Below are 22,134 nucleotides of genomic sequence, written 5' to 3' on the forward strand. Positions count from 1 at the left end.
AATTATATTACGTGTGTTAGAGTAATGCAAACAGTTAGATGGTGCCTACGAGAACCTGTACCATATGTATGTGTTAGACTATATATGTGTTAGACTAATGCAAACAATTATATGGTGTGTGCGATGACGATATCTTTTCCCCTTCACTAAGAAACGCACTCACCAGTGTTGTGTGTAGCGAAAAACCAAGTCTATAGACTGCGCCACTGACACTGAGAGGTTGTAATTCCTCAATAAATATATATAAAAAAATCCCAATGAAATACATTTTAGAATACTTTTTCAAATAAAGAGTTTTCGGGGCAGGTTACCCAAAAATACATGCATTGGCCGGGAATCGAACCCGGGTCAACTGCTTGGAAGGCAGCTATGCTCACCACTATACCACCAATGCTGACTGCAACTCTGTGGTGTGTTCTCAAAAATCCAGTAGCCCACAGTATTCCTGAAGCTATTAAGTGTTCGCTCCGAGCACGCACTCACCAGACATTTTAGTGAAAAACAAAGACTGTAGTATGCATATACTATAAGTGCCTGTTCTCTGCAGCCATCCACTCCAAAAACCTGGTGGCCATCGTGTACCTTCTCGTGTCTTTGGCCATGCACTTCCAGGCAGCCATTAGGCTGCCTGAGCACGTATCGGTCAAAGTGGTGGTGGTCAAGGTGAGGCGACTTACTGCTATGATGTTATGTCACTTTTACAACTTGAATGCTCACCCGTTGTTGTCGTTAATCAGAAGCGAGAGGGTATGCTGCAGACTGCCCTTGTCAACAAGGAGTTGACTAGCACCACAGAGTGAGTGCTCTTTGCTCATCTTTGTATCCACGTTTACATTGTGAGATGGTCAACTGAATATTTCTTTTGTGTTGTTTACTTTGCAGGATGATGATGGGAAGGTTTGGTAAGTCTGAATTATTGTTTTCATGTACTGTAGATGCTTAGCTGATGCTAAGCTAACTTAAACAATGAATCGGCAATAACAGTTTACTCTTCATTTGAGTATTCCTCATCAAGTTCCTCTGTGTTTGTTTCAATAACAGAAAGAGATGCTTTTGACACACTTTTGGATCATGCGCCGGACAAACTCAATGTGGTCAAAACGGTAAGAAACAAATTTTTTTTTAAAGATGCAAACATTTTAAAATGAGATTTTTTAGTCATTTTAATGATGATCCCCTTGTTTCTACATCAGTCTCTCATTACCTTTGTAAACAAGCACTTGAACAAGTTGAATCTGGAAGTCACTGAGCTGGAATCTCAGGTACGTAGTAAAAGTTGATCCACACACATACTGTATGACCACAGCCATATACAGTAGTAGCAAGGACGTAGGTTTGCAATCAGACGGTAGGGACATAACACTACCACATTTTATGGATACTCAAATTGTTCCCACCAACTTTTAAGCAACCTTATATGCATTATGGAATGAGGTTGGTTATATAGGCCCTGGGAAAATGTTAATATTCCATCATTTATCCATAAACGCATGCCTTTTGTATTCATATCATGCCACTTCGTATAATTACACACAAGAAAATGAGAGAAATTTGGCTCGATTGTCAAGGTAAAACGACCGGCGCCCGAGATCTGGCAGATTGTGTGCGTGACGTCACGACAAGTGAAGAGAGTGCCACCGGCCACTAGGGGGGCAGCGCCTGTCTGCATCAATATAATTCCTTCTAGTGAGGGGAGAATTAGGAGTGTTTTGAGCTGTTTATGCTGATGCATTGTGTTCGTCCGGCACATATTCCAGGTTCCCTCATGAAGAAACACCCCTCGTTGTCAATAAAAGAGAATTCAGAATTGACAGTGAGGGGTGTTTCTTCAACAAGAAAAAGGCTCAGTGCTTTAATACTGAATGGCGGCGATGATGGCAGACAATTTCGTTTCTAGTTTCAGCGACGAATCCGACGTAGAAGGACGTAACGAATGTTCATCTAATGGTGACGAGGAGAGTTACGAAGCTTTAAGTGGTGTTTTAGGTTACCAATTTGAGCCCAAACGACGCCAATGCAGCGTAATGAAACGGTCATTGAGGGGAGCAATGACACTGATGAAACATCTGCAGCAGATCGTGTGGGAAACACCAATGATTTGTTGTGCATTTCTTTTTGTGAAGCTGATACACCGTGACTGCAAAATAAAGGAATGCATAGAATAATTATCATTTATTGCGCTATCATAGCTTTTCGCTCTGCCAACAGACACAAATATGAATGGGATCAGAGGATTCGTTCTATATATTTTACGAGCGATAATTTATACATGTGTCCAGTCCTGTATCCAATGCGTGATATTTTTTTATTATAAAAGAGTACTCACTCTGGCCATTTCGAGCTTGGCTGCTCCCCTCCTTTGCTTAGCCTTAGCCTCCTTTGCCAGTCATCGTCCTCTTGATATCTAGGGACATTTAGGTGGCTGCGCGTGTATGGTCGGCGCCGCATCTCCTTTGAGCAGCAATCTTTTAGCAAAACCCGATTTCACTTGTCCATAGTTCGAGAAGCTTTCAGGTGGAAAATGCGCACCATAGAAAACCGTGCCGGAGGCTGTGTCTAGAAAATTAGCCCTCTTTGCACGGACGAACTTTACCCATTGTCTGCGTAGTCCAGCTTTTTTTTTCGCGTTCAGGAACTCATGGATACCCTATTCCGATAAATAGCTATTTGTACACCACATAGCACAGCAGTTTTAAACCATTCTAGTGATGTTTTGGTCAAACAAACCCGAACGCTACTCTCTCGTCGATAAAAAAACAATGGCACCTGGCTCCGCCTCGACTTTCATTCACTTGTCGTGACGTCCCCGCCCCATTCGGCTGTTTCCGGAACACTTTCGGAAATGTTCGTCATTTTCGATCTATTTTCGATAATTGCTCATTAATGTGATTGATTTTTTTTGTTAACTTTATCAATATTTGTTATCTTGGCACATACCGGTTCTATTGATGTCTCACACCCCCTTTGCCGCTACATACCCTTTAAGTGAATTATTTTCATGATGTTCAAACTTATATTTACCCCTTTTCACTTGCTGAACGCGCCGGTCCATTTTCCCCCCCTCAAACGCAAGTTTGATTTGCTGACAGTGTTGTCACAGATTGCTTAAAAAAGTAATTTAATTACTGATTACTGATTACACATCATAAAAGTAATCTAGTTACTTTACCGATTATTATCAAAGTAACTAAGTTACTTTAAAAGTAACGTACCAATTTTTCTCCTTTTGCTGCCTCAACATAAAAATGACAACAAAAAATGTCATCACATGTAATTGAATTTTTCACGTAAGGCTTAATCTTTGAGTTAGCGGGGGTTTAATTAGTCAATGGAATTGATTTCATCCACCATTGACTCGCGCTAGCTTATGGGCCGTTTACATGGTGACTCTCCGAGAAAACGAAAAATGTCAAATTTGCATTTGCATTTGCGTCTCCATTTGAACAATGTCGCGATTCCGCATGAAAACGATGTAGTATTCCTGCCAGGCCCTAGGGGGCAGTGCAGATTTACTGGGTGACGGAGAATGATGCACTTTGACCCCACCAAGCTCCCTCAGCCCGGAAAAAAAATATGCCCGCCCACTCAAAGCAATGTCATTTGTCTTTTGTTCAAAAAGGCACAAAAATTGAAATGTTCAACATATTTAAAAATATCATCAAAACAGTAAATTAAAGCCGACATTCCGCCATTTTTGCTGTTTTTAATGTTTAGTAGCACCGCTGCGCACGCCTAATGAGACGTGTACGAGTGCTGACGTTAACGACGCGGTCTCGCGCCGCACAAGCCTTTAATATGCATGCCGAGGAAGCCCCCCTCAACCCCCCGCAATCAGATTCTTCCACTTTGGAGGGAGGATTCAGAATTTTTCGTCTTTGCCTTCCGTTTTCGCCGACAACTTATGCACGCGAGGCGAGTCCGCCACTCAGTCATTGCGTCTTTGTGTCGCAGAGTCGCCATGTAAACTGCCCCTTAGCTACCCCGGAGCCCTGAAACTAACAAATAACTGACAAACTGCACGGAATTTGTTCAAATCAACTCCAACGACTATATAAACCCCCGCTAACTCCAAGATAAAGCCTAATGTAAAAAATTCTGAACTTCCCCTTTAAAATAAATACCTTGTTGTTAAAATATTGTCTATAAAAGTTGTAAAGCAATAAAACAAACAACAAAAATTAATGAAATGAAGAAGAATCCTACAACATATTTCATAATGGGTCAAAATCATTTTTCGAGCAGATCATTTGACTAGCACCTAAGACACTAGCTTTTGCTTTGCTAAGCCAAAACTACACCTGTGGAGGCAAGATGGATATTTAGAATTTCTGTAAACCTAAGCTTTCAAACGCAACCAACAACAATTGAGCTTGAACAGTTTTATATATATGTATATACAGTGGGGAGAACAAGTATTTGATACACTGCCAATGGGTTTTCCCATTGGCAGTGTATCAAATACTTGTTCTACCCACTGTAGTATACAGTTTGGCGACACCTCAAAGGTGGATACTTTGAAGAATGTAGAATATAACACCTGTTTTCAGTTATTTCACTTTTTTTGGCCATTCCACATGTTCGTTCATAGTTTTGATTTATTCAGAGAGGATTTACAATATTATTGAAAATATATAAAACGTAAAAATGTTTAGGTGTGTCCAAACTTTTGACTTTTGTTTGTCATCAACATGCTTTACCCCCAGCCCCACAAACGTAAAACTCCGCCTATGGTTACAAACACTGACAATAAAATGTGTATAAAGGCTGGTTACAAACTGTAGAAGTGCTGGCTGTCTTGTTACCTGTAAGCTGTTTCGAGTTTTGTCGCGTTGTACTGTAATTCCAAGTGCTTCCTTGTTGATTTAGCGACCGACAGTCATTTTCAGCCAGCGTAAAGTTTGCAACGCACAGAGATATTTTTGTCATTTTTACTGGACAGAAATGTGAAGTAATGGCTGTATTTCCAGTGAGCAAAGGCATCCATTTGCAGTATATATTCTGCCTTTCACTGTTAGCCTCGCTGCCTCGTCAGAATGCTATGTTGTTGACCGCCGTGGCAGACAGCGCTCAGCCTCAGTCACCACCGTAATACACGTGACCCCGTCCCCCCCGATGACAAATGCTCTTCGTACATGACTACAGTATTCTTAATTCTACATTTATTATGAGGCAAAAACACAATAGTAACGCACAGGCACTAGGGAAACTAACTTTAATCGGACTACTGGCTTGGAAAAATGAACACGTTAGATTACTCGTTACTGAAGAAAGTAATCAGATTACAGATTACTAAATAACACGTTACTGACAACACTGTTTGCTGATGACTTGACCCACCCCCGACACACACAGGCTCACACAGCCCCGACAGAAATACATGTCAGCCACATGCTTCCTCCTCCGCCCCCTTCCAAGGAGGGGATAGTATACATTTTTTTTTGGCTAGCAGCAGCCACTAAAAGTAATTTAAAGGCGCCAATGTTGTGGAGTTGGGAAACACATCACTAATTTTGCTACTGAAAGTCCAACCTGCATTAGAGTTAGCATAACATTAATCTGTGTGAACTTGCTAACCTGCAAAACTCGAGTAGGAAGTTCCTTAGAGAGGTGTCCTTCTTTTTGTGTTTTCTACTGTTAACGTTAATTAAACTGGAAGAAATGTAGTGAACTCTGCTGGAAACTGTAGAACTAAAAAAACGAGAGCAAGAAGCTGCTTAGAGAGAGCGTTGTCATATGTTTCTCACACAACACAACATACACGCAACAAAATCATCATTAACTTCGTACATTTAAAGAAAATTTTAATTTTTTTTTTTTTTTTTTTTGAGGGGTTGCCGCGAGCTACCCACACTAGCGTTGCGATCGAATGGTCGATCGTGATCGACGTAACGAGCACCCTTGACTTAGCATAACAATTATTGAAAAGGTTCATATTTGTTAGAAATGTAGCTCTGACCCCTGTTCAGCCAATCTGTTTGGTATTATTAGTGTCCCATCTTGAGCAAAAAGTTTACATACCGGTTATCGTCCCGACCAATGTTGAGACCAAACCTACGCTCTTGAGTTGTAGTACTCAAATTACGAGTGACTGTCAAGCACTGGAGAGATGAGCCATCATTTTGTCAAATTTCAGCTACAGTATGAGGTAATATTTAATCATGAATCATGTGTTGCAAATAATAGCAACACATGGTGACAGCATACATAAATACTATTGAAGCCTTCTGTGTTGCATCAACGAATCTTTTTTTTTTTTTCCTCAATATCCTGTTTAGTTTGCAGATGGAGTTTACCTGATCCTCTTGATGGGGCTGTTGGAGGACTACTTCGTGCCTCTGTACAACTTTTTCCTCACCCCTGAGAACTTTGACCAAAAGGTAATTTGGCTGTCAAAAAAACTGTGTTGTCATGCGTTGTGTCATGAGCATTTATGGTGTGTTTTCCTTTAGGTCCATAATGTGGCATTTGCCTTTGAGCTCATGCAGGATGGCGGCCTGAAAAAGCCTAAAGCAAGACCAGAAGGTAAAGTTCCACAACTGTTCCAGCCCAGCTGGTGGTGCTGTGTTAAAAAAACAATTGCTGTTGCTTTTAAATATCTTATAAAGTTACGAAAGAAATTGGTAAATATAAACTCACAGTAAACATTTCTCTGCAAAGTAGAACCTTCTGAAATGAATTATTATATTTTTGAAGTGCTGAGGCACAAAAAGACCATGCCTCAATAATTCTGTGTGGCAACAAGTGAAATAACCAAGAAAAAGACAAATCATTCGGTATGTAGCAGGGCCGTGCAGAGACAGATGGAGAGGCAGGTGCTAAATAGATCAAAAGGGGCACTCGAACAAGAATTTAAAACACCTTACAACAGCATAACTTAGTTTAACCAGCTTTAGAGTATAACTGGCTGTGACTGTGAAAGACCTTTTTTGGGAGGGGGAATAGCGAATAGAAAACAACACTGTCATCAAAACTTTCTGGCTGTGACTCAGTATTTGCCTCTTTTCTTCCTTCAACCTCTATATCAAAATTCCTTCCTCAAATTGTTCATCTGAGAACAAACCACATCAGATTTTCACTGAGCCACTATCAGTAGTTTTTTTTTTTTTTTTTTTTTTAAACTATTATTTCATTATTTTCCATATTTGACAACTCTAGCACATAATAATTAATAAAGTAATGACATAAAATGTTATAGAACAATAACATTGTAATTGTGTACCAAATTATCACATTAACATTCATACGAACACCGGAATCACAGAAAATGAAATAAAGGGATGGGTTGCAAATGTTAAATTTAGATTTAGATTGACTGTGAAAGACCTTTATTGGGAGGGGGGAATAGCGAATAGAAAACAACACTGTCATCAACACGTTATAGAACAATATCATTGTAATTGTGTACCAAATCATCACATTTAGATTCATACGAACACCGGAATCACAGAAAATGAAATAAAGGGACGGAATGCAAATATTACATTTAGATTTAGATTAAAACAAGAACTTAAAGATATATACCTTTCTAGATAACGTTATGAAGAGAATGGACAGATATGGTTACCCATAAATAGTAGAGACACACTGATCGAAATAGCCATTGGGGGGGGGGGGGGGGTTGCAGTGATTAAAGTAGAAAACTATAAAAGAGAAAATTACGTATTGTTTTTTTTTTTTTTTTTTTAATCCCGACAATAAACCTGGTGCCATGAACAGTAAATAATAATACATTCAGTAAATAAGTTAACCCAGCAATACATCATTAAATGCCCATCCACACTGGCCCAGATAAATAAAAATGATGAAAGATGAAAAATCTTTTTTTGTCAAGATATTTTTTCCCTATTCAAAGGCTTTCTAGATAAACTAAGTTACCAGCAACCAGGGTGGCCCAACTAATGGCTAATGACGTTAGCCTGTACGTTAGATGCCCACACTGAGAAATACCATTTTTCAGCGTTGGGCAATTATGAGATTCAGTGTTGTTCAACAAATAAACATCTGCACATGCTGCATCGTCTCAATTATTATTTATTCGATTAAATATGAAGCACACAGTAGCTGACTACCTGCATTTACAATTACTGCTGGTGGCTAATGCTGGTGTTCTTGATAATAAAGACAGAACACGCAATAAAATTATCCAAGTGCAACAAGATTCAATTTTAATAATGAAAACTCACCCAGCTGTTGTGATTTGCAACAAAGGCCTTTCCGTTAATATTTTTCACCCACTTTTTCCTAACTTCTTGGTCGTCTGCGTGTCCAGGAACTAGATGCAACATGGGAAGTGTAGTTGCATAAGACTCTTTTAAATTAGCTTTTTTTTTTTGCGAGATATTTTTCTCTCAAAAAACCCTCATGATTGATTTTTTGTTAACTTTTTCATGTAATATTATGAATATTCTAGTACCATGACTTTTCTACATTCGTATTCTCATAACATCATACCTCTATTCTAAACTGTAATTTTAGTATGATGTATTTTTTCCCCACAAATTACAAGATTATTTTCCTTAGCTTTCCAACATTTTACTTGCATTATTACAATGAAATTCTGATGGGGGGGATGACACATTCATGTAATATTGCTTTATAATTTTTGTAATAAAGTTTGGCCTTATTTTATTTACGGTAGTTTTGTCATGAAAATACAACTTTTATTCCGTAATAGTGTAACTTCAGGGGCAGAACTTCGCTTCGAGGGGGCCCGGTTTGCGGGCGTAAAGTGGGTGCGGTTGCGCGAGGGGACAGTCATACAGAAAGGTAAGAGGATGCGCGGAGCTTTAATGTAGTGTTTTAGGTGTTAAAATATCTCTGCAGCCCCCTACACAACCCCCCCTCTGCTTTACTGGTTGTCTGGAGGTGCCTACAAAAAAAATTCCACTTGCACCAACAAACACACATACACCGAGCGATTGTCTTGAATGGCCCGTGAATAATTGTCCACTAGCACCCCCCACCCCCATCCCAGCGAGCGATCCACTTGGGGGGGTTACGTTTATGCTCATCGCACCTGGGTCCTGTTCACATTTGTTCTGCCACTGTAAAACGTTATCTTTGAAACTACTTGTTTTAGTTCACTGCTCTAGAAAGTGATTTTATTTGTACTTGTATGTACCTGTGCCATTCATTCCATATGTATATTTTTTTTAATGATTTTTGCCATGCTCTGGTACTTTCCACAAGAGGGAAACCTTGTCTCATGTTTAAAGCGTCAGCCAAGTAAAGTACCATCTTGTCCATTGCTTTTTCTTTGTAATTGAATGAACCATCAGAAGCAGCAGCCTGTAGCATGTCATGCATCAATGTACACAAATAGATCATAATCTATTTAGCTTGAAAAGCAATCTAATAGTAATGACGGATGGACTTCTTAAAGGTTAATCAACATTTTATGCCATTAAGGTAATTTCAGTCAGTGACTGGAATGGTAAGATGAAGTGATACATTTTGTTGTATTAAGTTATCATCAGCATGAGCTCGCATTTCATCAGACGAGCTGACCCGAGTTGGAATAATCCCTTTCCTTTGTTGCTCATTCTATTCTCGCAACATCATACCTCAGCGGGGACGGCATATTTTTTTATGTGGCCAAGTCGTGCTTAACCTTGAATCCTAATTACACCCCATCGTAATGTTATTCAACCAAACAATTTATCTCCAAAGACCTAGTTCAGAGAAGATTACAATATGCAAATAAGCCTGGTGGTTGCTATCGCAATACATGTAAATTCTTTTTTTGGCCTAGTTTGTCCTCTATAAGAAGCACACTACATTAATTGAGGAGCTGTGGTTCAATGTTGTTATTTTTTCCATTGTTTGTTTCTTGATGAATGATCAAAACTTGCATTGTCTTTTGTGCAGATGTGGTCAACCTGAACCTCAAGTCCACCCTTAGAGTCCTTTACAACCTGTTCACCAATTACAAGAACTCTGAGTGACAGCTCAACTCGCATCTCTGACACAAGCCTTCTTGTCTATTTATGAGTGTGAGGTGACAAACAGGGACTAGTCACCGTGTTGTCAAAGACCATAGGGAATCTCGCTTTTGGAATCATCCCACTTGATCTTCTATTTATTTATTCCTGTCACAAAAAAATGTTTGAATGCGCACCCAACTCAAAAAAACCTGCATTGTACACGCTCTAAAACGCTGTATCTCATATGCCAATTGTTTTGTGCAAAAATTAAAGGCACTTTTTTTTCACAATTTAAAACAGTTCTAATTTGCTTTAATATAAAAATACTCCAAGGATCAAGAACTAAGGACCGGGGCCGGATCTATGGGTGGGCCAGGGTGGGCACGGCCCACCCAGATGTGAGTCGTGCCCACCCAATCAAAATGTCGGTGTTCTGTTATGCATAAAAGATTGATGGGTTTTGTGATTGAATACCTGAGTTTATTGCTTTTACGTCTTATTAGCATCACCTAGTGGACGCCTTAATTTACTGCATCCCATGTGCATTTTATTTGAAAGAAACTGTCACACGGATGTTCAGTAGTTGTTCAGTAGGGAATCACACGACGACGGCCGCAGTCAGTTCGCACCATCTCTGTGACCACTTTGCCTTGAATTTGAGGTTGCATCGCCGGTAGGTATTGTTTAAATGTGTTTAAAAACGTAAATATGTGAATTGTGTGTACTTAAGTGCTAAAAAAGTGAGACAGATTTACTTAGCATGAAACTTGTGATATGCTAATTACCCACGAGTTAGAGGGTCGGCAAAATGGCGTTTCGGGCGCTCTGCTAATTGTTTATTCATATTTTCATATGCAGTTTGCTACAGATAGGGCAGTACATATGCGATTTCATATATTGTGCATAATTTGATTGTGTTGTTTTGTCTGTTTTCTTTAGTTTCACCCTTTTGAGTGTTAATAAACCTGCTTAGACATAGCCACGTCTGTAGAGTCGTTGATACGAGAAAGGTGTTCATAGCCACGACTATCGTGACGGCACAGTCTCTATTTAGCGTCGCATTGGATATAGAGAACGCACGGAGAGTTGGTCTCACCTACTTTTTTATTGCAGGATTAACGGTTACTGTTGGCCGCAACCACGCCGAACAAGCAATCACCAAAACAAGCTGTTTTTCCAACCTCATTTGTTATCCGCGCGCTTCCTCTCTCTCCTCCAGACACATTCTCGCAGTCGGACATCCGGGCATTAATGATGTCACCAGCCACAACAATGCGTCGCCATATTGAAATGGGGGCAAAACACGAGTCACAAGCAGTTGCTCTGTCCTTTATTGAAGTACAAACGCGTTGAACTTTTGTCTTATTTGCGGTCTTTTTTTCCATCGGAATGACTAAAAGTTGCCGTGTTGAGGTTTGTAACACAAGGAAGAGTTCGGAGCCGCATTTGAAGTTCTTTATTCTTCCTCGTGAGAAGAAAAGGACAAGCAAATGGCTGAAAGCAATTAATTAAGGAACAGTAAAACAAGACGGTTCAGTGGACCATTCTCGCCAGTGGGAACCTAAATCCAGGCACATTTACTGTACGTTTGCAGCTGACATTTTATTACTGGTGAGTAAACTTTAATCGATTTTTCTTGCCCCAATTAGCTGCTAGGATTCAATAGACTAAGCATTTTTATTATTACCGTAACTGACAACTTGCAAAGCGTTATTTTTCTTTTGCCATGAACTGCTCTGATCGGTCAATCGGTATATTATTGGCCTGGTGGGAATTGGTTATTTTGCCGTGACGTGTTCACAGCTAAATAACGCTTGGAGGCAAATTACCGGTTACGGCAGAAATGATCACTCCGTATATACTACCAGTTTTCTTAGTTCCTCACAGTACATATTCCACGTAATTGGTAAAGGTCAACTTACTGGGTGACTTTGTGAGGTAGTTGTAGATGTTACCGAACTCCACTGCAGGCAATTCCTTTGGATTGCTTATCCAGCTATCAGCTGCGACTTTGTATAGGCAGATTTGCTGGCCAATACACGCTAATTTTAAGTTGTATCGCCTCCTCGCGTCTGTCGGCAGTGACTCCTGATAATAAGTCATGTTTAAGATGTTTTTAATGAAAAAAAGACGCAAAACACACCTGAAATATATGAATTTCAGGCGTTTGTCTACGGATGTTTACCTGTGTGTGCCCCCATCTCAAAATGGCGACACGTTGCTATGCGAGATGACGTCATCGTGACATCACGCCGACAGCGAGAATGAAAAAAAACAAACAAACAAAAAACAAACCCCCCCAAAATTAATGCAGCCTCAACGGGACACAAGCCAGTGTCCTACTTGCGCCGTTCCGAAGCCTGGAGAAATGCAGAGGGTTAAAAAAAAGCCCACATTTGGGGTGCCCCCTCAAGTTTTCTTAGTGCCCACCCTGGTGGGTAAACCTAGATCCGGGCCTGCTAAGGACATATTCTTGAAGCATGTTTCATGACAGTGTATGAGCACATTGCCACAAAACGTACTTACTTGGTTGTTTATTACACACTTAATGGGGGAACGGGCACACCAAAGCTCCAACTACTTGTATGCAAACATTAAAAAGTTAATTTTGAGGAAGCATTTCATTTTGCTAAGCATTGGTTAACAGGACATGCTAACATTTTAAAGAGGTCAACATTAGACTTCATAATGGTATTGACGGGTCAGGTTGGTCATGTACTGCGCCTCGCATTCAAGTAGGGGGCCGCCCACATCAAGAGGAGCTATTCCCAAACACCAGACAGCGATCTAACGCTGGATTTATGTTGAAACAGAATGAAATCTGTATCCCATGCAAACAGCAGGAGTGATTTGCACAAGGATTGCGTAACCTAAAAAGTACACTTCTTTGGCATATTTGGGCTGTGCCGAGAGTCCTGACATGTTTTTGGAACGTTTCCCGGGGCTCCTAGGACCAATGTGTTTTACACCGTTTTTGAAATTTTGAAAAAATGCTTAACCACCCCCCCTTACAAAAAGTCAAACATTTACTTTTCCCGAAAGTCAGCTTTTTTGGCATATTTGGGCTGTGCCGAGAGTCCTGACATGTTTTTAGAACGTTTCCCAGGGCTCCTAGGACCAAAAGTGTTTTTTGACCATTTTTGAAATTTTGAAAAAATGCTTAAGCACCCCCCTTACAAAAAGTCAAAAATTGACTTTTCTCAAAAGTCAACTTTTTAGGCATATTTGGGCTCTGCCGAGAGTCCTGACATGTTTTTAGAACGTTTCCTGGCGCTCCGTGGCCCAAAAGTATTTTTGACCGTTTTTGAAATTTTGAAAAATGCATAACCACTCCCCTTAAAAAAAAGTCAAAAATTGACTTCTCAAAAGTAAACTTTTTAGGCATATTTGGGCCGTGCCGAGAGTCCTGACATGTGTTGGAACGTTTCCCGGCGCTCCTTGGCGAAAAAATGATTTTTGACAGTTTTTGAAATTTTGAAAAATGCGTAAGTACCCCCCCTTACAAAAAAGTCAAAAATTGACTTTTCTCAAAAGTCAACTTTTTGGGCATATTTGTGCTCTGCCGAGAGTCCTGATATGTTTTTAGAACGTTTCCCGGCGCTCCTTGGCCCAAAAGTGTTTTTTGACCGTTTTTAAAATTTTGAAAAATGCGTAAGTACCCCCCCCCCCTTACAAAAAAGTCCAAAATTGACTTTTCTCAAAAGTCAACTTTTTGGGCATATTTAGGCTGTGCCGAGAGTCCTGACATGTTTTTAGAACGTTTCCGGCGCTCCTTGACGAAAAAATGATTTTTGACCGTTTTTGAAATTTTGAAAAATGCGTAAGTACCCCCCCTTACTCAAAAGTCAACTGTTTTGGCATATTTGGGCTCTGCCGAGAGTCCTGACATGTTTTTAGAACATTTCCCGGTGCTTCTAGGCGAGAAAATGATTTTTGACAGTTTTTGAAATTTTGAAAAATGCGTAACCACCCCCCCTTACGAAAAAGTCAAAAATTGACTTTCCCCAAAAGTCCACTTATTTTGCATATTTGGGCTCTGCCGAGAGTCCTGACGGGTTTTTGAAACATTTCCCGGCGCTGCCTGGCCCAAAAGTGTTTTTTGACCGTTTTTGAAATTTTGAGAAAATGCGTAACCACCCCCCCTTACGAAAAAATCAAAAATGGACTTTCCCCAAAAGTCCACTTAGTTTGCATATTTGGGCTCTGCCGAGAGTCCTGACGGGTTTTTGAAACATTTCCCGGTGCTGCCTGGCCCAAAAGTGTTTTTTGACCGTTTTTGAAATTTTGAAAAAATGCGTAACCACCCCCCCTTACGAAAAAGTCAAAAATGGAATTTCCCCAAAAGTCCAATTTTTTTGCATATTTGGGCTCTGCCGAGAGTCCTGACAGGTTTTTGGAACGTTTCCCGATGCTGCCTGGCCCAAAAGTGTTTTTTGACCGTTTTTGAAATTTTGAAGAAATGCGTAACCACCCCCCCTTACGAAAAAGTCAAAAATTGACTTTCCCCAAAAGTCCACTTATTTTGCATATTTGGGCTCTGCCGAGAGTCCTGACGGGTTTTTGAAACATTTCCCGGCGCTGCCTGGCCCAAAAGTGTTTTTTGACCGTTTATGAAATTTTGAAGAAATGCGTAACCACCCCGCCTTACGAAAAACTCAAAAATTGACTTTCCCCAAAAGTCCACTTTTTTTGCATATTTGGGCTCTGCCGAGAGTCCTGACGGGTTTTTGGAACATTTCCCGGCGCTGCCTGGCCCAAAAGTGTTTTTTGACCGTTTTTGAAATTTTGAAAAAATGCGTAACCACCCCCCCTTACGAAAAAGTCAAAAATGGACTTTCCCCAAAAGTCCACTTTTTTTGCATATTTGGGCTGTGCCGAGAGTCCTGATTAGTTTTTGGAACATTTCCCGGCGCTTCCTGGCCCAAAAGTGTTTTTTGACCGTTTTTGAAATTTTGAAAAAATGCGTAACCACCCCCCCTTACGAAAAAGTCAAAAATGGACTTTCCCCAAAAGTCCACTTTTTTTGCATATTTGGGCTCTGCTGAGAGTCTTGACGGGTTTTTGGAACGTTTCCCGGCGCTCCCTGGCCCAAAAGTGTTTTTTGACCGATTTTGAAATTTTGAAAAAATGCGTAACCACCCCCCCTTACGAAAAAGTCAAAAACGGACTTTCCCCAAAAGTCCAATTTTTTTGCATATTTGGGCTGTGCCGAGAGTCCTGATTAGTTTTTGGAACATTTCCCGGCGCTTCCTGGCCCAAAAGTGTTTTTTGACCGTTTTTGAAATTTTGAAAAAATGCGTAACCACCCCCCCTTACGAAAAAGTCAAAAATTGACTTTCCCCAAAAGTCCACTTTTTTTGCATATTTGGGCTCTGCCGAGAGTCTTGACGGGTTTTTGGAACGTTTCCCGCCGCTCCCTGGCCCAAAAGTGTTTTTGGACCGATTCTGAAATTTTGAAAAAATGCGTAACCACCCCCCCTTACGAAAAAGTCAAAAATGGACTTTCCCCATAAGTCCACTTAGTTTGCATATTTGGGCTCTGCCGAGAGTCCTGACAGGTTTTTGGAACATTTCCCGGCGCTGCCTGGCCCAAAAGTGTTTTTTGACCGTTTTTGAAATTTTGAAGAAATGCGTAACCACCCCCCCTTACGAAAAAGTCAAAAATTGACTTTCCCCAAAAGTCCACTTATTTTGCATATTTGGGCTCTGCCGAGAGTCCTGACGGGTTTTTGGAACGTTTCCCGGCGCTGCCTGGCCCAAAAGTGTTTTTTGACCAATTTTGAAATTTTGAAAAAATGCGTAAACACCCCCCCTTACGAAAAAGTCAAAAATTGACTTTCCCCAAAAGTCCACTTATTTTGCATATTTGGGCTCTGCCGAGAGTCCTGACGGGTTTTTGAAAAATTTCCCGGCGCTGCCTGGCCCAAAAGTGTTTTTTGACCGTTTTTGAAATTTTGAAAAAATGCGTAACCACCCCCCCTTACGAAAAAGTCAAAAATTGACTTTCCCCAAAAGTCCACTTTTTTTTCATATTAGGGCTCTGCCGAGAGTCCTGACGGGTTTTTGGAAGGTTTCCCGGCGCTCCCTGGCCCAAAAGTGTTTTTTCACCGATTCTGAAATTTTGAAAAAATGCGTAACCACCCCCCCTTACGAAAAAGTCAAAAATTTACTTTTCCCAAAAGTCCACTTTTTTTGCATATTTGGGCTCTGCCGAGAGTCCTGAAGGGTTATTGGAACGTTTCCCGGCGCTCCCTGGCCCAAAAGTGTTTTTTGACCGTTTTTGAAATTTTGAAGAAATGCGTAACCACCCCCCCTTACGAAAAAGTCAAAAATTGACTTTCCCCAAAAGTCCACTTATTTTGCATATTTGGGCTCTGCCGAGAGTCCTGACGGGTTTTTGGAACGTTTCCCGGCGCTGCCTGGCCCAAAAGTGTTTTTTGACCGATTTTGAAATTTTGAAAAAATGCGTAACCACCCCCCCCTTACGAAAAAGTCAAAAATTGACTTTCCCCAAAAGTCCACTTATTTTGCATATTTGGGCTTTGCCGAGAGTCCTGACGGGTTTTTGAAACATTTCCCGGCGCTGCCTGGCCCAAAAGTGTTTTTGGACCGTTTTTGAAATTTTGAAAAAATGCGTAACCACCCCCCCTTACGAAAAAGTCAAAAATGGACTTTCCCCATAAGTCCACTTAGTTTGCATATTCGGGCTCTGCCGAGAGTCCTGACAGGTTTTTGGAACATTTCCCGGCGCTGCCTGGCCCAAAAGTGTTTTTTGACCGTTTTTGAAATTTTGAAGAAATGCGTAACCACCCCCCCTTACGAAAAAGTCAAAAATGGACTTTCCCCAAAAGTCCACTTATTTTGCATATTTGGGCTCTGCCGAGAGTCCTGACGGGTTTTTGGAACGTTTCCCGGCGCTGCCTGGCCCAAAAGTGTTTTTTGACCAATTTTGAAATTTTGAAAAAATGCGTAACCACATCCCCTTACGAAAAAGTCAAAAATTGACTTTCCCCAAAAGTCCACTTTTTTTTCATATTTGGGCTCTGCCGAGAGTCCTGACGGGTTTTTGGAATGTTTCCCGGCGCTCCCTGGCCCAAAAGTGTTTTTTCACCGATTTTGAAATTTTGAAGAAATGCGTAACCACCCCCCCTTACGAAAAAGTGAAAAATTGACTTTCCCCAAAAGTCCACTTTTTTTGCATATTTGGGCTCTGCCGAGAGTCCTGACGGGTTTTTGGAACGTTTCCCGGCCCTCCCTGGCCCAAAAGTGTTTTTTGACCGATTTTGAAATTTTGAAAAAATGCGTAACCACCCCCCCTTACGAAAAAGTCAAAAATTGACTTTCCCCAAAAGTCCAATTTTTTTGCATATTTGGGCTGTGCCGAGAGTCCTGACGAGTTTTTGGAACATTTCCCGGTGCTCCCTGGCCCAAAAGTGTTTTTTGACCGTTTTTGAAATTTTGAAAAAATGCGTAACCACCCCCCCTTACGAAAAAGTCAAAAATTGACTTTCCCCAAAAGTCCACTTTTTTTGCATATTTGGGCTCTGCCGAGAGTCTTGACGGGTTTTTGGAACGTTTCCCGCCGCTCCCTGGCCCAAAAGTGTTTTTGGACCGATTTTGAAATTTTGAAAAAATGCGTAACCACCCCCCCTTACGAAAAAGTCAAAAATGGACTTTCCCCATAAGTCCACTTAGTTTGCATATTTGGGCTCTGCCGAGAGTCCTGACAGGTTTTTGGAACATTTCCCGGCGCTGCCTGGCCCAAAAGTGTTTTTTGACCGTTTTTGAAATTTTGAAGAAATGCGTAACCACCCCCCCTTACGAAAAAGTCAAAAATTGACTTTCCCCAAAAGTCCACTTATTTTGCATATTTGGGCTCTGCCGAGAGTCCTGACGGGTTTTTGGAACGTTTCCCGGCGCTGCCTGGCCCAAAAGTGTTTTTTGACCAATTTTGAAAAAATGCGTAACCACCCCCCCTTACGAAAAAGTCAAAAATTGACTTTCCCCAAAAGTCCACTTATTTTGCATATTTGGGCTCTGCCGAGAGTCCTTACGGGTTTTTGAAAAATTTCCCGGCACTGCCTGGCCCAAAAGTGTTTTTTGACCGTTTTTGAAATTTTGAAAAAATGCGTAACCACCCCCCCTTACGAAAAAGTCAAAAATTGACTTTCCCCAAAAGTCCACTTTTTTTTCATATTTGGGCTCTGCCGAGAGTCCCGACGGGTTTTTGGAAGGTTTCCCGGCGCTCCCTGGCCCAAAAGTGTTTTTTCACCGATTCTGAAATTTTGAAAAAATGCGTAACCACCCCCCCTTACGAAAAAGTCAAAAATTGACTTTCCCCAAAAGTCCACTTATTTTGCATATTTGGGCTTTGCCGAGAGTCCTGACGGGTTTTTGAAACATTTCCCGGCGCTGCCTGGCCCAAAAGTGTTTTTGGACCGTTTTTGAAATTTTGAAAAAATGCGTAACCACCCCCCCTTACGAAAAAGTCAAAAATGGACTTTCCCCATAAGTCCACTTAGTTTGCATATTTGGGCTCTGCCGAGAGTCCTGACAGGTTTTTGGAACATTTCCCGGCGCTGCCTGGCCCAAAAGTGTTTTTTGACCGTTTTTGAAATTTTGAAGAAATGCGTAACCACCCCCCCTTACGAAAAAGTCAAAAATTGACTTTCCCCAAAAGTCCACTTATTTTGCATATTTGGGCTCTGCCGAGAGTCCTGACGGGTTTTTGGAACGTTTCCCGGCGCTGCCTGGCCCAAAAGTGTTTTTTGACCAATTTTGAAATTTTGAAAAAATGCGTAACCACCCCCCCTTACGAAAAAGTCAAAAATTGACTTTCCCCAAAAGTCCACTTATTTTGCATATTTGGGCTCTGCCGAGAGTCCTGACGGGTTTTTGAAAAATTTCCCGGCGCTGCCTGGCCCAAAAGTGTTTTTTGACCGTTTTTGAAATTTTGAAAAAATGCGTAACCACCCCCCCTTACGAAAAAGTCAAAAATTGACTTTCCCCAAAAGTCCAATTTTTTTGCATATTTGGGCTATGCCGAGAGTCTTGACGGGTTTTTGGAACGTTTCCCGGCGCTCCCTGGCCCAAAAGTGTTTTTGGACCGATTTTGAAATTTTGAAAAAATGCGTAACCACCCCCCCTTACGAAAAAGTCAAAAATGGACTTTCCCCATAAGTCCACTTAGTTTGCATATTTGGGCTGTGCCGAGAGTCTTGACGGGTTTTTGGAACGTTTCACAGCGCTCCCTGGCCCAAAAGTGTTTTTGGACCGTTTTTGAAATTTGGAAGAAATGCGTAACCACCCCCCCTTACGAAAAAGTCAAAAATTGACTTTCCCCAAAAGTCCACTTTTTTTGCATATTTGGGCTCTGCCGAGAGTCCTGACGGGTTTTTGGAACGTTTCCCGGCGCTGCCTGGCCCAAAAGTATTTTTTTGACCAATTTTGAAATTTTGAAAAAATGCGTAACCACCCCCCCTTACGAAAAAGTCAAAAATTGACTTTCCCCAAAAGTCCACTTATTTTGTATATTTGGGCTCTGCCGAGAGTCCTGACGGGTTTTTGAAACATTTCCCGGCGCTGCCTGGCCCAAAAGTGTTTTTTGACCGTTTTTGAAATTTTGAAAAAATGCGTAACCACCCCCCCTTACGAAAAAGTCAAAAATTGACTTTCCCCAAAAGTCCACTTTTTTTTCATATTTGGGCTCTGCCGAGAGTCCTGACGGGTTTTTGGAAGGTTTCCCGGCGCTCTCTGGCCCAAAAGTGTTTTTTGACCGATTTTGAAATTTTGAAAAAATGCGTAACCACCCCCCCTTACGAAAAAGTCAAAAATGTACTTTTCCCAAAAGTCCACTTTTTTTGCATATTTGGGCTCTGCCGAGAGTCCTGACGGGTTATTGGAACGTTTCCCGGCGCTCCCTGGCCCAAAAGTGTTTTTTGACCGTTTTTGAAATTTAAAAAAAATGCGTAACCACCCCCCCTTACGAAAAAGTCAAAAATTGACTTTCCCCAAAAGTTCACTTTTTTTGCATATTTGGGCTCTGTCGAGAGTCCTGACGAGTTTTTGGAACATTACCCGGCGCTGCCTGGCCCAAAAGTGTTTTTTGACCGTTTTTGAAATTTTGAAAAAATGCGTAACCACCCCCCCTTACGAAAAAGTGAAAAATGGACTTTCCCCAAAAGTCCACTTTTTTTGCATATTTGGGCTCTGCCGAGAGTCCTGACGGGTTTTTGGAACGTTTCCCGGCCCTCCCTGGCCCAAAAGTGTTTTTTGACCGATTTTGAAATTTTGAAAAAATGCGTAACCACCCCCCCTTACGAAAAAGTCAAAAATTGACTTTCCCCAAAAGTCCAATTTTTTTGCATATTTGGGCTGTGCGGAGAGTCCTGACGAGTTTTTGGAACATTTCCCGGCGCTCCCTGGCCCAAAAGTGTTTTTTGACTGTTTTTGAAATTTTGAAAAAATGCGTAACCACCCCCCCTTACGAAAAAGTCAAAAATTGACTTTCCCCAAAAGTCCACTTTTTTTTCATATTTGGGCTCTGCCGAGAGTCTTGACGGGTTTTTGGAACGTTTCCCGGCGCTCCCTGGCCCAAAAGTGTTTTTTCACCGATTTTGAAATTTTGAAAAAAATGCGTAACCACCCCCCCTTACGAAAAAGTCAAAAATGGACTTTCCCCAAAAGTCCACTTTTTTTTAATATTAGGGCTCTGCCGAGAGTCCTGACGGGTTTTTGGAACCTTTCCCGGCCCTCCCTGGCCCAAAAGTGTTTTTTGACCGATTTTGAAATTTTGAAAAAATGCGTAACCACCCCCCCTTACGAAAAAGTCAAAAATTGACTTTCCCCAAAAGTCCACTTTTTTTGCATATTTGGGCTCTGCCGAGAGTCCTGACGGGTTTTTGGAACATTTCCCGGCGCTGCCTGGCCCAAAAGTGTTTTTTGACCGTTTTTGAAATTTTGAAAAAATGCGTAACCACCCCCCCTTACGAAAAAGTCAAAAATTGACTTTCCCCAAAAGTCCAATTTTTTTGCATATTTGGGCTGTGCCGAGAGTCCTGACGAGTTTTTGGAACATTTCCCGGCGCTCCCTGGCCCAAAAGTGTTTTTTGACCGTTTTTGAAATTTTGAAAAAATGCGTAACCACCCCCCCTTACGAAAAAGTCAAAAATTGACTTTCCCCAAAAGTCCAATTTTTTTGCATATTTGGGCTATGCCGAGAGTCTTGACGGGTTTTTGGAACGTTTCCCGGCGCTCCCTGGCCCAAAAGTGTTTTTTCACCGATTTTGAAATTTTGAAAAAATGCGTAACCACCCCCCCTTACGAAAAAGTCAAAAATGGACTTTCCCCATAAGTCCACTTAGTTTGCATATTTGGGCTGTGCCGAGAGTCTTGACGGGTTTTTGGAACTTTTCACGGCGCTCCCTGGCCCAAAAGTGTTTTTGGACCGTTTTTGAAATTTTGAAGAAATGCGTAACCACCCCCCCTTACGAAAAAGTCAAAAATTGACTTTCCCCAAAAGTCCACTTATTTTGCATATTTGGGCTCTGCCGAGAGTCCTGACGGGTTTTTGGAACTTTTCCCGGCGCTGCCTGGCCCAAAAGTGTTTTTTGACCAATTTTTAAATTTTGAAAAAATGCGTAACCACCCCCCCTTACGAAAAAGTCAAAAATTGACTTTCCCCAAAAGTCCACTTATTTTGCATATTTGGGCTCTGCCGAGAGTCCTGACGGGTTTTTGAAACATTTCCCGGCGCTGCCTGGCCCAAAAGTGTTTTTTGACCGTTTTTGAAATTTTGAAAAAATGCGTAACCACCCCCCCTTACGAAAAAGTCAAAAATTGACTTTCCCCAAAAGTCCACTTTTTTTTCATATTTGGGCTCTGCCGAGAGTCCTGACGGGTTTTTGGAAGGTTTCCCGGCGCTCCCTGGCCCAAAAGTGTTTTTTGACCGATTTTGAAATTTTGAAAAAATGCGTAACCACCCCCCCTTACGAAAAAGTCAAAAATGGACTTTCCCCATAAGTCCACTTAGTTTGCATATTTGGGCTGTGCCGAGAGTCTTGACGGGTTTTTGGAACGTTTCACAGCGCTCCCTGGCCCAAAAGTGTTTTTGGACCGTTTTTGAAATTTGGAAGAAATGCGTAACCACCCCCCCTTACGAAAAAGTCAAAAATTGACTTTCCCCAAAAGTCCACTTATTTTGCATATTTGG

At 41.3% G+C, this 22,134-nt stretch overlaps 1 protein-coding gene and 1 non-coding gene across 4 annotated transcripts in view; one reads left to right on the plus strand and one right to left on the minus strand.

The window, feature by feature from the left end:
* The window catches only part of parvb (parvin, beta), a 36,007-nt gene extending 24,130 nt beyond the window's left edge, over nucleotides 1-11,877 (plus strand). For all 3 annotated transcript variants that reach the window (XM_057837687.1, XM_057837690.1, XM_057837688.1), the window contains exons 6-13: nucleotides 548-663; nucleotides 738-796; nucleotides 883-902; nucleotides 1,042-1,103; nucleotides 1,194-1,262; nucleotides 6,276-6,377; nucleotides 6,450-6,522; nucleotides 9,868-11,877. In XM_057837687.1, coding sequence (XP_057693670.1) covers nucleotides 548-663; nucleotides 738-796; nucleotides 883-902; nucleotides 1,042-1,103; nucleotides 1,194-1,262; nucleotides 6,276-6,377; nucleotides 6,450-6,522; nucleotides 9,868-9,944 — 578 coding nt within the window. In that variant the 3' untranslated portion in view covers nucleotides 9,945-11,877. The remainder of the gene's footprint in view (nucleotides 1-547; nucleotides 664-737; nucleotides 797-882; nucleotides 903-1,041; nucleotides 1,104-1,193; nucleotides 1,263-6,275; nucleotides 6,378-6,449; nucleotides 6,523-9,867) is intronic.
* On the minus strand, nucleotides 323-394 carry trnag-ucc (transfer RNA glycine (anticodon UCC)). Its single transcript has one exon. It is a non-coding gene; the product is annotated as a tRNA-Gly (tRNA).
* Nucleotides 11,878-22,134: the final 10,257 nt, after the last annotated feature.

Source organism: Corythoichthys intestinalis, chromosome 5, assembly GCF_030265065.1.
Source record: "Corythoichthys intestinalis isolate RoL2023-P3 chromosome 5, ASM3026506v1, whole genome shotgun sequence".
Lineage (NCBI taxonomy): Eukaryota > Metazoa > Chordata > Actinopteri > Syngnathiformes > Syngnathidae > Corythoichthys > Corythoichthys intestinalis.